Source organism: Eptesicus fuscus, chromosome 12, assembly GCF_027574615.1.
Source record: "Eptesicus fuscus isolate TK198812 chromosome 12, DD_ASM_mEF_20220401, whole genome shotgun sequence".
In the NCBI taxonomy this organism is placed as follows: domain Eukaryota; kingdom Metazoa; phylum Chordata; class Mammalia; order Chiroptera; family Vespertilionidae; genus Eptesicus; species Eptesicus fuscus.
In genome coordinates this window covers 23,728,074-23,742,555 of record NC_072484.1, presented here as the reverse complement: position 1 = coordinate 23,742,555, position 14,482 = coordinate 23,728,074, and the positions used below count along the sequence as shown (strand labels likewise).

At 40.1% G+C, this 14,482-nt stretch overlaps 1 protein-coding gene across 2 annotated transcripts; it reads right to left on the bottom strand.

Annotated features, from left to right (window-relative positions):
- Positions 1-1,204: 1,204 nt before the first annotated feature.
- Positions 1,205-13,681, bottom strand: LOC129150897 (uncharacterized). Of its 2 annotated transcripts, XM_054724103.1 has the most exons (3): positions 13,552-13,680; positions 5,591-5,654; positions 1,205-1,435 (listed from the first exon to the last, which is right to left on the bottom strand). In XM_054724103.1, exon 3 carries the CDS (start codon positions 1,412-1,414, stop codon positions 1,223-1,225), a length of 192 nt encoding a protein of 63 aa, XP_054580078.1. In that variant the 5' UTR covers positions 1,415-1,435; positions 5,591-5,654; positions 13,552-13,680; the 3' UTR covers positions 1,205-1,222. The 2 variants fall into 2 exon arrangements, with proteins under 2 accessions (XP_054580078.1, XP_054580079.1); XM_054724104.1 differs by lacking the exon at positions 5,591-5,654 and having other exon boundaries at positions 13,552-13,681.
- Positions 13,682-14,482: the final 801 nt, after the last annotated feature.

Below are 14,482 nucleotides of genomic sequence, written 5' to 3'. Positions count from 1 at the left end.
TTGGTGCTTTGAAGGAAGGTTCAGCCAATTATTAGTTATTTTCAGGAATATGCTAACTATGCTAACCACTTGAACAGTATTTAGCATAAATAAAACTCATCGAAGTTCTGAGCACAGACCAAAAAGGTTAATGTGAAGATGTGCAAAGAAGAGGTGAAGAGAATGAAAGAATATTAATGTGGAGTGTTAATTTGTTTACCACGCCTCCCAATTTAGTTAAAGGCTGTAACCATGGCAACTAGGCCCAAATAAAGTAAAGACAATGATGGCCAGCTTTCTCCCTGTGATAAAGTTACAGTCCTTTTTTTCTATTACTGCATGAGGAGAGGAAAAAAAAATCTATGTTCATCCTATGCCAGGAACAGCTAAGGTACTTAAGTATTTCAATGGTTAGTTTAGAGTCTGCAATATCTGTGAAATAAATTTAAAAGAAACCTTAGTGAAGTGACTTCCATACATTAATTTGCATGTTACAACAACAACAACAACAACAACAACAACACACAACACACACACACACACACACACACACACACATCACAACAGAAATTTTGATCAATAAAATGATTTCTCCAGTAAAAGTATTTTCAGTACATAATGGTGATATGTACTATAGAATTTCAGTGGAATGAAGTTAGCAGCTACATCAACAGTCTTGTGGTAGTGAGACCAGTAATCAGATCTTTTGGCTGTTAATATCTTTATAAAATGGAAAGAAATCATTGAAAGTGTTGTTGACTCTCAAAAGAACAACTTATTTTGAAGCAAAAACATTAGATACTAAGGAATGAATACAATTAGTTTTGTCTTGGGAAAAAACAAAATAATAATAATAAAGAAAAGAACCTTTTACAAGTTATAGATTTTGTATATTCTGGAATGGATTTATGGCAAGAAGACAACTGCTCTTTTCATGATCCTGGTGACACTGCTAGAGAAAAGGTCAGGACAAGTAATGGACTGACTGCCCTTTCTCTTTTCATCTAAATGAATTGCCAGGTAAGTGTCAAAAGTCTCTGGGAGAAACTTTTCTAGAAGCAAATATAGAATAATATTTTGCCGGTGGATAATAAAATAAACAGGTAACTTATCAATTTAGGCTCTTTTTGACAAACTCTATACTTTTTAAAAGATAATGTTGCCCATTGTTGGAACACACCATTGGTTGGAACATACTATTCGGTTACAGATTAAATCGACTTACCTGAAGAATGCAACCCTGTTATTTCTTTTGGACGTGGTCCTTCGGAGGGCTTGCAAGTGCCAGACTATCTGGCACAGGAACGTTGTCCTTGTTAGGTACCTGGAATATAGGGCTGCTTTTGATTTTGTGCCACCCCAAGTGTATGAACCCAATTAAAGGTACCATAACAATCAGAACTTTGTAGTCTCTCCAGAAGCTCTGAACGCTCATAGTACTTCAGCATCAGTGAACCTAAGGAAAGGTTAAGAGTTAAAAGCGAACCAACAAAAACATTCCTTCAAATTATATCTATAAACCACCACAAGCAGAATATTGTACTCTAATAAAAGCGGACTATTAAAACGTTTTTAGTTACAATATACTGCAATGTTAATTAACTTTTGAGATATGTTATAGACCTAAAAGGATAGCAGAAAATTAGGTTTGGGAAGCCTAAAAAGCATTACTACACTTTTAGTCAACAATTGTAAAGGAGCATCATTACCTGTTGGAAAAGTTATATGAATCTTTTGAGTCATTCATGCATGGACATAATTTTCTTTATATAATTTCCTTACGTATGCAATAAAAGTTTAGATTCTGCATTCTGACAGGATGTAAGTGATGGTGTTTCAACTGAGACTGGGATAGTCATTCGTGGATTCCAACTGTAGCCAAAAAATTATGGCTTGCACTCTATGAATTAGGATGAATTAATACCATTTCCACATTTACATGCAGAACCACTGCATTTTAGATGGTCTACCTTTATTACTAATAACTCTATCCTACAGGGGTTACTGTTAACTCAAGTTTACAGGAAGTAACTGGGGTTAGTAAATTGCTTGTGGTTACAAAGCTTGTTAGTATTTAAAAGAGATTTTTTCCTGCCTGCCTTTGATTTGGAGTGTGGCGTGAGGCCAGTAGTCTGTTTCTGATAATCTGTTGGGTTTGGGAACTTGAGTCTAGACAACCTTGAAAGACTCCTTATACCACTCTGTTTCAGAGACACTCATTAGGCTTTAGTGATCAGCTTAGAAACTTGGGATGATGTGAAGGGACCCACTTTCTAAGTTCTTTTCTGAGCACAGAACAATAAGGAATGCTTGATCATCTATGGGATATATCAAGAATTAGGTTCAATTGCATGTATATAAATTTCAGTATCATGAAATCTCTTATAGTAGTAATTTTGTATGAATGCCATTAGAAAAATGTCTGAACACAATTTTTACTTATTCCCTTTAATCCAGATTATAAAATATAACACCAATGAGCTAAATAACTGAACTATCTTTGTGTTCTGTGCACATATATTAAAAATAAACCGAAAACTTAGGAGTTAATGTCTATGTACATATATTATTTCCACCATTAGAAACCATTTCTCCCCAAGGTCCAAATTCACATTTTATAAAGACTTCGTTGCTAAACTTAAACTATTAGATGGAGAAAACATAGCCTACTTTGTAACTGAAAGTATTTTATGGCCTTTTCCTTTTCTTCTTCTTTGTTTTTTTTAATATAGTTTTATTTATTTCAGAGAGAGAGAGATAGAAACATCAATGATGAGAATTATTGATCAGCTGCCTCCTTCATGCTCCACACTGGGGATCATGCCTGCAACCTTGGCATGTGCCCTAACCAGGAATTGAACTGTGACCTCCTGGTTCATAGGTTGACACTCAACCACTGAACCATGCTGGCTGGGATGGCCTTTTCCTTTTCTAAAGTACTTTGGTATCCTTCACACTTTGTGCAACCTTTAGAGACCATACCTTTTATTAACATGCTTATGTCCTATTTTTGGAGAAAGTTAATCACAAATAACTATGTCATGATTACATTTCATTGAAGCCACTATGTAAAAGCCTTTGGAGCACTTGATGTTTGAGGATAAATAATACAACTGGGGGAGGCACTGGGTGATCATAATAATAAAAGGCTAAGAGGCGTCATGACCAAAACGACTAAATGACTGGTCGCCATGAGGTGGCATTGACCACCTCAGCCCGGGTCCCGTGGGTGGCGGCGGCGGCAGCCGGAGCAAAGCAGCCTGGGGTCCCGGATGCCTGGGAGCGGCAGGAGCAAAGCAGCCCGGGTCCTGGGTGCCAGAGGGAAGCCAGTGCCGGCAGCCGGGGGAAGGAAGGCCCATTCTTGCATGAATCTTTGTGCATCAGGCCTCTAGTTTGAAATAATGAGGGGAGAAGTATTCTAAGGGTTACTTCCTAGAGGAAAGGAAGGACAGACAGGTGCTGCACCAAAGTCAACTGGTTTGTGTAGAATGACATGTGGCATTTTTGTCCACAAAATACCTGGAATTAAAGATTTAGAAGAGATTGTCATTCATACCTAGTCTTTCAATACCTAAGGTGACTTTAACATGTCACTCTCAACATGAGGCTATTGAGTCACAGTACTTGTAACAGATAGCATTTCTGCTATTCACCATTTACTTCTCCATGATCACTAACATACTATTATTCAGCTTTATCTGGAATTATAAACTTTCAGGAAATAGCTTATAGAAAAGAGTGAGTTGGTTAAAAGGCTATAATAATAAAGTTGGGATAACTCAATAACTAAAATCCAGAACAAATTAAACAGCAATGTCTGGGAAAGTGGTACTATTCTCTCCATGTAAATCCCAGGAATGTGATGTACTCTGAACCTTCCTGGAGAAGAGTCTCAAATTATTTTCCTGTGCTCAATGAATCTCTGGGTCATCCATGGGTTAAGGACAAAGGAGGCATTCCATTTTATTTATATTGTGCTTAAGAGTTTATTCTTCTTATTCATTAGAATAACTTAATGATCTATACCTCTTTTTCAGGATTTAGGTTTAGGAAAGCCTGGGAATCAGTACCTATTTTGGTTGAAAACTCATTATTTGCCAAATATCACTAAGGCCCAGTAACAGCACTTTCTGGTTAATAAATGATGGACTGATTTAATGATTAATTACTTAAATGCATACTCAGCACCTACATGCCACTATTTCCTCAAATTCTCCATATCTCACATATTGATTTGGCTAATGGGGGTGAGAGAGCTGGTAATTATTTTCTGACAAGTATTCTGTTTTCCTTTGAGAGTCTTAGAAAATGATTAGGATCAGGATGATAAGGTTTACTTTACAAAGTACTTTTAGGGTCTTCACACCATAACAGTCCATCTCCACCAAGCAAGATGGAACTAGCACTCTTAAAATGAGAAAGTAGTCTTTATTTTGTTTTCTTCACTTAATAGCTTTCCAGTACATTACATGTATTCTATTGCTTAAGTAACCAACTTCCCAGGGCTAGACACAATAGACTTGACTAAATAAGGCACTGTTAGTTTTAAGAAAAAGACAATAAAGGTTTGAAATCTGACATTTAATGTAGTCAGTGAGATAATATGTTCCTTGTTTTAGTCATATCCTCTTATGGAGCTTTTAAATACATTTTGGGGATATAATTTTGATTTAACTCCTTTTCACTTTTCAATTCTTCTGTGAGATTTTTCAAAATGAACATTAGCATCACTGCCCTTTTCTAATAAATATATTACAGACTTACTTTTTAAAGTTAGAAAATATAGGAATAGGAAAAGAAAGCTAAACTCATCTATAATCTTTTTGGTTTTAACAAAAATATATTATACACGCTGTTTTGTAATCTTTTCTACCCCCAAGAACATAAATCTTCATTCTGATTTTTAACAGCTGTAAGCTTTTGATTGTTTGGAGATATCCTAATTTGACAGGTCACTGATTGATAGACATTTGAGATTTTTTTCAATGTTTTATTTCTAAATATGTTATGGTGGTAATAATTTTTGTAAACACTCCTGAGCCCAGGCTCACAGACTCTATATGTTGCTTCTCAGGCTAATGTAAGAACCAACCAGATTTTTTAACAACTAATTTTTCAAATAAACTTACAATTTATTTTTAAAACTCTGACTTTTGCAAAGTTTCATGATGCAGAGCATCAAAGAAACTGGAAAACCCAATGTGGGAATGGAAAATTAAGTTACGGTGTCCCCCCCAAAATGTATATACACTTTAGTAGCTGGTAGCTCAATTTTGAAAATAAAATGTATTTTAATAAACACTGACTTAATAATTATTCCAAGTTTGTGTATACATTTTTTGGGGACACCCTATAAAATTTATCTTGAGATGGTCTTTCCCTCAAAACACTTAGCAAGTCATTCCAAGTGATATGGAACTATTTTATGGGCACCAGAGATTCCTGAGTCTGAAACAAACATTTCTCAAGAATGTGCTCAATATGATCAGGTTTGATGAGCAATGACGTGTGCTCCCTAACGTAAGTTAGTGCTTGTTGTTCATTCATTGAGCTTTTCTTAGAGTAAAGTAGCAACAGAATTGGCAGCAGGAAGATAATTTTTCCTTCTTACCCTCCTGTAGTGTATCTGCCACTCCCCTTTCCTTCTCTTTCCTGAATCTTCTTTCAACACACTCCTAAACAAACAAAAACAGAAGGTATGGGACTCTTTAAGGAAGATGGAGAGCACCAAAACAAATGAAATTAGGGATTTTTAGATAAGTAAAATAGAAAAATATTTATGGTTTTATACACTGAAATGCACTTCGTTTAGAAAATGTTAGAGGCAATCTAACACAGATTATGCTTATACTCTTCTTTAAAAAATATACCTTGCATTATTCAAAAGTTTTCAATATTTTTTATTTTCCTAGCAATAATATGAGACTTTAGAAATGAGGAAATACTAAATGATTGATTGCAAGATAAATGTCAGTTAACTGTGGCATTCGACTTAGATTTCAGAGTCCTAAAGGTTATAGCTGATACTCTATTAGGCAACTTTCAAAAGTTCAGAATCAGTTTTGGCAGTAAGAGTCAATTAGAATTTCCAGTGCCTGATGATGGACGAGAAGAAAATTCTAAGTGCATGATGCATACTTGTGAAGAGAAGTGCAGTGCATTAAGCCTGGTTTGTTCTTTTCATTCTTATGTCCAGTATATAAGAGGTTAACTGCAATCTTGTGCCACTTTGTCCAAAATGAGAGGGCAAAAGAGTCTATTATCCTCCAAACATACATCTGGGACTTACTAATAGTTGCGATTAGCTGGACTAATTTCAGTTCAGTTTTCTTTAGCTTAATTCTTAATTCAGAATAGCACCAGATTAATGAACAGAATGGGGAGAAGCTTGTTATATCTCCTCATTAAAATACTGTGATCTTTCTGAGTACATATAAAGGCCAAGAAAGGAAAACACTGAGACATATGCTTCTGACCACGAATACTCTCTAAAGTTAAGGCATTACTGTGTCTACAATGGCAACTTTCCCTCCCCCTAATTTGTATTACAGAGATTATTGTCTCCTCAATTTCTACTACTAAGGCTCTGACAGGCTTTCTCCAACTTGTTACATTCCAAGCTAAACGAAGGTTTTGTTTTTTTGTTTTTGGTGATAGCACTGCACAGTAAGGTGAAAGGCAAAAAGGCAACTAAGCTTCCTAAAAAATCCTGAACAGCCTGACCTTAACTATCAGATTATTCTTTCTATGTAGCATTATGTCAAGTAAAACCACCACGTGTTGCTATTAGCATTACTAAATTAGGTTTACAACAACCTGGATGCAGGAAATACTCTGTAAAAGGGTCTGTTGCCTACTGGGTTTGCTGGGCGCCATCTGCTGGTCTTTTGGACACATTGTCAGATTCTTTTTTTATGTCTTCATTGCTGCTCTGCTTCAAGTATTTGAAAAACTAATTATTTTTAAAAACTTCCACTCAATGTTCTTTAATTATGAAGAAGACACCAGACAGACTGTTAAACAATTAATTAACCCAGCTCTTGTGATTGTGATAGCTGTTTATTGAAATTGTATGCCTTTCTTTTACAACGACAATGTTTACTTTAGGTATTTATGAATTCTTCATTCCTGAATTTCAATCGATGATGCTAAACATAGTTCTTTTTATCCTCAATTTTTTTTGTGTGTGTACACATTAGAAAGGACTGCATATTTTCTCATGTCTATTCAACTGACATGCTAGAGAACAAGTTTCCTTCCTTCCCTAACTACATCACCAAAAATACAGTTTTGCAGAACTTTTCTGGTCTTCTACAAACACACACACCAAAAACATTACTGTCAACTCCTGATGAACTAAATGGATCATACCTGAATTCTAAAGTTTACATTCAGTAAAATCCAACCACCTTCCCCACCCCACCATTCATGGTCAGCTTGACCTACACTCAGTAGCTGGGCTATTGACAGCACAGCCTAGTCAGAAGTGGGTCGGGAGTAGTCACAGAGTACAGTATAGGTCAAAACAGTTATGCATACGTATTTTATGGTCTCTGCTATCCCCCTCCTCCATTACCGTGTAATCAATGTATTTAAAACAATATACTGATAGCATCATGAATTTTATATGGGAGCTTTACTAATAGTTGGCAATCCAAAATGTGAACGAAGAGCAAATGAGGAAGAGAAAATCAGTTTGCTGGCAGCCCGTGGCTTATCAAAAAGTTTGAAGTGTTCTTTATATAGTTTTTAGAGTTTATAGAGTTGATGAGAATCTTTCCATCCCTTCACTGTTTTTATACCTAGCTGCTATTGGATGCTGGGGTTGGTGGGGGAAAGGAGTGGGTATCATGCAGATATCCAGACTCTTCCAGATTAAATGTGCAGCTGACTGGGCCCATAATGCTACAGCAGGGACTTTATGTACCCCTGGTCAGCTCTGACTCTCTAAAGGGCTAATTTCTGTATTTGTCATTTTTGAGATTTCCATTGTACTCTTCACCTTTGTTTCTGCAGATAACCAGCCTATCAGCCGCCAGAGGAAATTGTGGCTACTAGGTACTGGCAACCTCAACTTCCTGTCCCCACACGTAAAAACTGATCCATGCCCTAACCGGTGTGGCTCAGTGGATAGAGCGTCGGCCTGCGGACTCAAGGGTCCCAGGTTCGATTCCGGTCAAGGGCATGTACCTTGGTTGCGGGCACATTCCCAGTAGGGAGTGTGCAGGAGGCAGCTGATCAATGTTTCTCTCTCATTGATGTTTCTAACTCTCTATCCCTCTCCCTTCCTCTCTGTAAAAAATCAATAAAATAGATTAAGAAAAAAACTGATCCATCTCAGCTCTCATCTTAACTTCCTTCCTCGCTGTGTCAGAGGAAGAACCTGTTATTCTACCTATGCTCCAGTCAGTGCCACTTTCTCCTCTGTCTACAGATTTTAACTCCTCCATTCTCTCTTGTTGCCCTCACCTCCCACTGCTAATGGGTCTTCCTCCTCTGCAAATCCTGACCATTTTTCTCCACTGAAAAGAACCAAGCACAAACTCCCTAACAGCTGCCTTTTATCAGTCTCGCTTCCAGCTATTACAGATTCTGATTCCTTTCAAATAATGCATTTTTTTCCAGAGTCACTTCCTACTTCTATCTTCAAAACCAAGTAATCTGCTTTCATTTTATTCTCCATGGAAATTACTGACTGTAAAGATCACCAATCTCTCCCCTTATTTGATCTAAGCATTTTGATGTATTCTTGAAACCCTTTAAGTACTTGAGATTCTAGTCTATTCTGTTTCAGTCTCCTTTAATGGCCCCTTGGTTTCCATTTACCTATTCACCTTTATTAAAGATCTGTCCTTGGTAGTCTTGTCCCTGTGTTCTGGTTTCCTGGGTAGTCCCAAAGCTTCTACTATCACACATCCACTAATGACTTCTGCATCTTCAGCTCCAGCTTATAGATTCTCATCTCCAACTGCTACTGTTCACCTTTACCTAACTGTGCCAACAGTCTAAATTCATCTTATGTAAAAATGAATCTCTTTTCTTTCCAAACTGCTATTTAATCTGCATTCCCTGTTTTGTTTTTTTAAAAAAGGCATTACCTACCAGGCCATTCAATTCAGAAATCTGGATAAAGTGAACTCTACCCTTTTCCTTATACTGCTCATCCAGTCAGTCACACAGTCCTGTCACTTGACATGGCATTTCTTTTATGTAACTTCTCCCCACAGCCACAGTCCTCATTACCTCACATGACCTCCTGGCTAATTCTAGTCCAATGGTTCTCAAAATGTGGTCCCCTCACCAGTAGCATCAGCCGGGGACTTAATTAGAAATACAAATTCTTGGGCTGCCCCTGACCTACTCAATCAGAAACTCTAGGGTGGGGTCCAGTAATCTGTGTTTTAACCAATTCTCTAGGTAATTCTGAAGCTGAAGTTTGAGAACCATTGCTTTAAGTCTACTCCCCACTAATCCACTCTCCACACTATTAACATGGCTATCTTGCAAAAAACCCCCTAAGCAAATGTGATTGTGTTTCTGCTTTGCTTAAAGGCCTTCAGTGACATTTCTGACTAGAAAGTGTACTCTAAATTTCTTAGTACAGCATAAAACGCCCATCAGGATCTAGTTCCTGCATACCAGCATCAGAAGGTAAGGCACAACCAAACATTTTAGTAAGAATGCATTGTCCTGTGGTGGTTAAAATGAGTTGTGGAATCCTGCCGCCTGGGCTTTCAACCTCTACTTTACCACTCCACAGCTGGCTGTGTGACCTTGGTTGAGTCCACTTAACCTCACTATGCCTCAGTTCCAGCATCTGTAAAATGAGAATGATTTCCTAATCATGAGGTTGTTGTGCAGTTAGCACAATATGTGGCACTTAGTCTGAACTCAGTGAATGGTATCTATTATTATTATTAAAAAATATTACTGGGGTCAACCAGGAGTGCAGCAAGAACAGGAGAGGACTGAAATGGCTAAGGGAAGTGGTCCCCATGAAGGAGGCGCACTTCTCTGCACAGTTTCACTTAGTCTAGATGTCAATAAAAATACCCAGATTCTCAAGAGAGAGGTTCTGAGGTCTTTGAGGCTCTTTTGATTAGCGTGAGGTGGATCTATAATCAGATTCCACAATGTTATAGGAAAGACAAGACACAAGCTTCTAAAGTGAGAGCCAGGAAAGCTAATTGTGAAGGAAACAGGAAAACTTAAGGGCACAGCAAAGATGGTGAATAATTTCATATTTGTTTCTCTGGTAAACCTTGATAAAGTTAAAGCTGCCTACTGATTAAATATGCGAGTCCTAGTGTAATGAAGCTTTGAGTAATGAAGGGAATCAGGTTCTAATCTCCATCACAAATTAGTTATGATCTTGGGCAAATTACTTCTTTGCTGCCACAATCTTATAATCTGTAATATAGGGCTACACAATGAAGACTACTACATATATACTTGTGTATTTATTAGTACTGTGTCTATTATGTGGGAAGTATTAAATACATGGCAGCTATTATTATTATTGGAAATATATTACCTTCAATACAAATCATATATAAAAATAGGTACCTCTGGAGATTCCTGTTTGACTAAAGCTATTGTATCTTTTAATATTTCAATTAATATTTAGTTATAACTTATAAAACTGGGGAATACTTTAAAGACAGATCCAAGTACAGTCATATTTACAGTGTTTGTATCATTTAGGGACTTGATTTTCACTTCAAATATGCATGAGATTAATTTTATTCAAATGTTTACTTAGTGTCTATTAGGTGTTAGCAAGACATTATAGACTGGGGGGAGGGGAAAAGAGACTACCAAGATGAATAAGGCATGGTTCCCGTCCTCAGATAATACAGGTTTGAGAAAAGAAAGGCACAATCCTAATAAGACACAATTAAGTGCTGTATAGAAGAAAAATACTATGTAGATTAAAAGTCTTTACCAAATTGACTAACTTTTGAAAACTCTACTTCTCATCTTCTCTATCTTCCTCTGAATTAGTCCCAATCTGTTTTTCCTTACTCCATCTTTACAGCAGGGAGTCAATAACTATAAAAAGTGGTAACTGCCACCCACTGTAACAGAAGGCAGCAATCATTTGTTTTGTTTCTCTGCTACATTCTCAGTGCATAGCGGGAAGCAGAGTCTTGTTCCCTTTGTTCTACACAAGGTGGCTCATTCTGGTACTTCAGCTGTTAGTTCAGATGTTACCCACTTAGCCCTGGACAGTTTGGTTCAGTAGTTAGAGCATTGGCCCACAGACCAAAGGGTCACAGGTTCAATTCCTGGTCAAGGGCATGTACTTAGGTTAGGTTGCAAGTTCCCCAACCCCGGTAGGGACATGTGTGGGAGGCAATCAATCCATGTTTCTCTCTCTCCCCCTTCCCCTCCTCCCACCCTTCCACTCTCTCTAGGAATCAATGAAAAAAATATCCTTGGGTGAGGATTAAAAAGAGAGAGAGAGAGAGAGAGAGAGAGAGAGAGAGAGAGAGAGAGAGAGAGAGAGAATCTCAGATGTTACCTACTCAGAGAACCTTTCTCTGAGACCCCCTCTAAAGCTTTTCCCTCCGCACCTCCATTACTCTCTAGCACATCTCACTATTACCTTCAAAGCTCGACCTTTGTGGTGAATGCTGTGACGTGCCACCCTGATCCCCTTAGGAAAGAGACACTTCCCTGGCTTCTTGGAGTGCCGAGGTAGCCCTCAGTGCTCAGTCCTCCTCCAGGATTCACTAGGCCAGTGGTCGGCAAACTCATTCGTCAACAGAGCCAATTATCAACAGTACAAAACTATTGAAATTTCTTTTGAGAGCCAAATTTTTTAAACTTAAACTTCTTCTAACACAACTTCTTCAAAATAGACTCGCCCAGGCCGTGGTATTTTGTGGAAGAGCCACACTCAAGGGGCCAAAGAGCCGCATGTGGCTCGAGAGCCGCAGTTCGACGACCACGGGACTAGGCTAAAGAGTAAAGAGACCTGAAGTTATGCCCCCTTTCCAGGGCAATCACTATCCAATCAACTCAGGGGTAGAAAGCCGTAGCCCTTCCCTCCAACTTGGGACAACTTTGAAGGGCCAACCCAGCACCAGTGTTCCTGTGTGACTGGCCTTCCTAGGGACTGCACTGCAGCTCACCTTTTCCCATCCACCCCATCCTGCTTGCTTTCTTCCTAATGATCCAGAAGCCCTTCCTAATAAACGTCCTGCCCTCAAGTCTCCGGAGAGCCTGCTTCCTAGGCAACCCAACCTAAGAGAACCTGCAAATATCTGGTTCACTTATCAATGGGCTTGTTGATTGTTTCTTTTCCCATCACTAGAATATAAGCTCCACGTGGTCAGGGACCATGCCTGTCTTGGTCACTGCTGTATCTGCTAACTCAGCATTATATACACTGAGTGGCCAGATTGTTATGATCTCTGAATGCATAATAATCTGGCCACTCAGTGTATATCCTATATAATAAAAGGGCTAATATGCCAATTGTCCCCTCGACCAGGAGTTCGACCAGCAGGCAGGCTGGCCAACCGCCCAAGTTCCCTCCCCCTGGCCGGGCTGGCTGGACCCCACCCATGCACGAATTCACGCACCGGGCCTCAAATAAATAAATAAATAAATAATAAATATGTATGTATGTATGTATGTATACTGAGTGGCCAGATTATTATGTGTTCAGAGATCATAATAATCTGGTCACTCAGTGTATATAGTAAGTATATGTAAATTATATAGTGTACATATATATTACATAATCTATATATACAGGGTGTCCCCCCAAAATGTATACACACTGTAACAGTGATAGTTCAACTTTGAAAATGAAATGCATTTTACATTTTAGTACACACTGCCTTTATCATTATTCAAAGTGTGTGTAAACATTTTGGGTGGCACCCTATATTACAGATAAACTGGCAATGTTAATGAATGAATGGAACTGCCAGTATTGAGAGCCTCTGAAAAACAGTAACAGGATTTGAGGCATGGTCCCCTCTGAGGGAAAGAAGAACCGGACCTCAGGCAGTCTCCACCTCGAACAGATTTCCATCCCTGTAACCTCAAAGCGCCGTGAGTCCTGCTCCTGCTTTCACACGGTTGGCACCGCCACGCTCGCTGTACCACAGTTTTGACGTCCACTTCTACCTCCCAGGTAGACACAGGCTTACAGCGCCGTCCCAGCGAAAGAGGGGCCGCCGGGTCACAGGGTCCAGCGAGAAGGTGGCAGCGCAGGTGCAATGGGTGCTTCCACTGGAACGCCTTCTCCATCTAGTGCACTGGGCCATGCAGACGGGAGGCTGAGGAGGCTCTCTACACCGGGAACTCTCCCAGGACACTGGAACACGCCTCCCACCCACATTCCTGCACCGACGAGTATGGACTGCCCCTAGCTTTTTTAAAGGGAGGTCTGGAGCTTTCTGAGGAGCCAGCTCCCTCCTTATCCCCGCCCCCAAATATCCTTCCGGGAGGTCACCTTTCGGAGAGCGGGGAGGAGGCACCTATCAGCCCCCCGCCCCCCTCTTCCGCCAGGTAGAAAGCTGGCTTTTCCACTTAAGATTCCAGCGCTGCTCTCACCTGCCCACCAGCCGCCGCGCCTCGCTGGGCCGCCGCCACCAGCCGGCCCCAGAGGCCGAGCCTCACACGGAAGCAGCCACCGGTCCTGGCAACCCGCGCCCCGCGCCGGGAGCTGGAGCATGCGCAGCTCTGCGATTACTCCGCCCCGCCCCCCCCCCCCCCCCGGGTATTCCTCTCTCCGGGTTTTAGTGAAGTTCTCAGCCAAGAAAGCCGTGGCCTTGGCCGGAAAGAATGGGGGGCGGGCTTATTAGCGGCACTCTCAAGGGGCGTGGCTTATTCAGCATCAATCTCAGCAAATTGTTGAAATTGGAAAATTTAAATATCGTACCAAATTGGCACAGCACCTTCTTTAGGGCGCGTGGTTAAGAGGCACTTACTGAATGAATAAAAAAAAGTAGTAAACGATTCTCAGTGGCCCCCAGGCCTCCCTGGTTTGACCAATCACGAAGCTCCCGATTCTGTCGTTCAGAGCCAATTGCCCGCCTTCTTGTACGGCCGCCTTGAAAACCAGGAGAAAAGGACTTAATCACCATTTCTGTGGATTGGGTTGGAGAGCGGGCATGCGCAGTGCAGCCGCTTCGACCCTCATCCCGTCCTATGGGGGGCTTTAGAGAAGTTGCGAGTGTTGCTTTTCAGTTTACCAGAACTTTTACCCCTCTACCATTCTAAGGAAATTATGTTTATGCTTATTTTAAAGTGTATCCCGCATTGTAAAAGCCACCTTTGCTTTCAAACCTGTCTTCTCTATAACCTTCCCCAATCGAAGATTCCGAAGAATCTTTCCATCCTTGAGGGTCCGGGGCCAAGAAACACTCTACCATAGAAATGTCCCCCCTTTTTTTTCCCCCCCAATCACTTCCGCTATCCAGCGGTGTAGGTGACCGTGATTCATCACCTGCCAATCATTCACAGCAGTCCCTGGCTCTAAAGA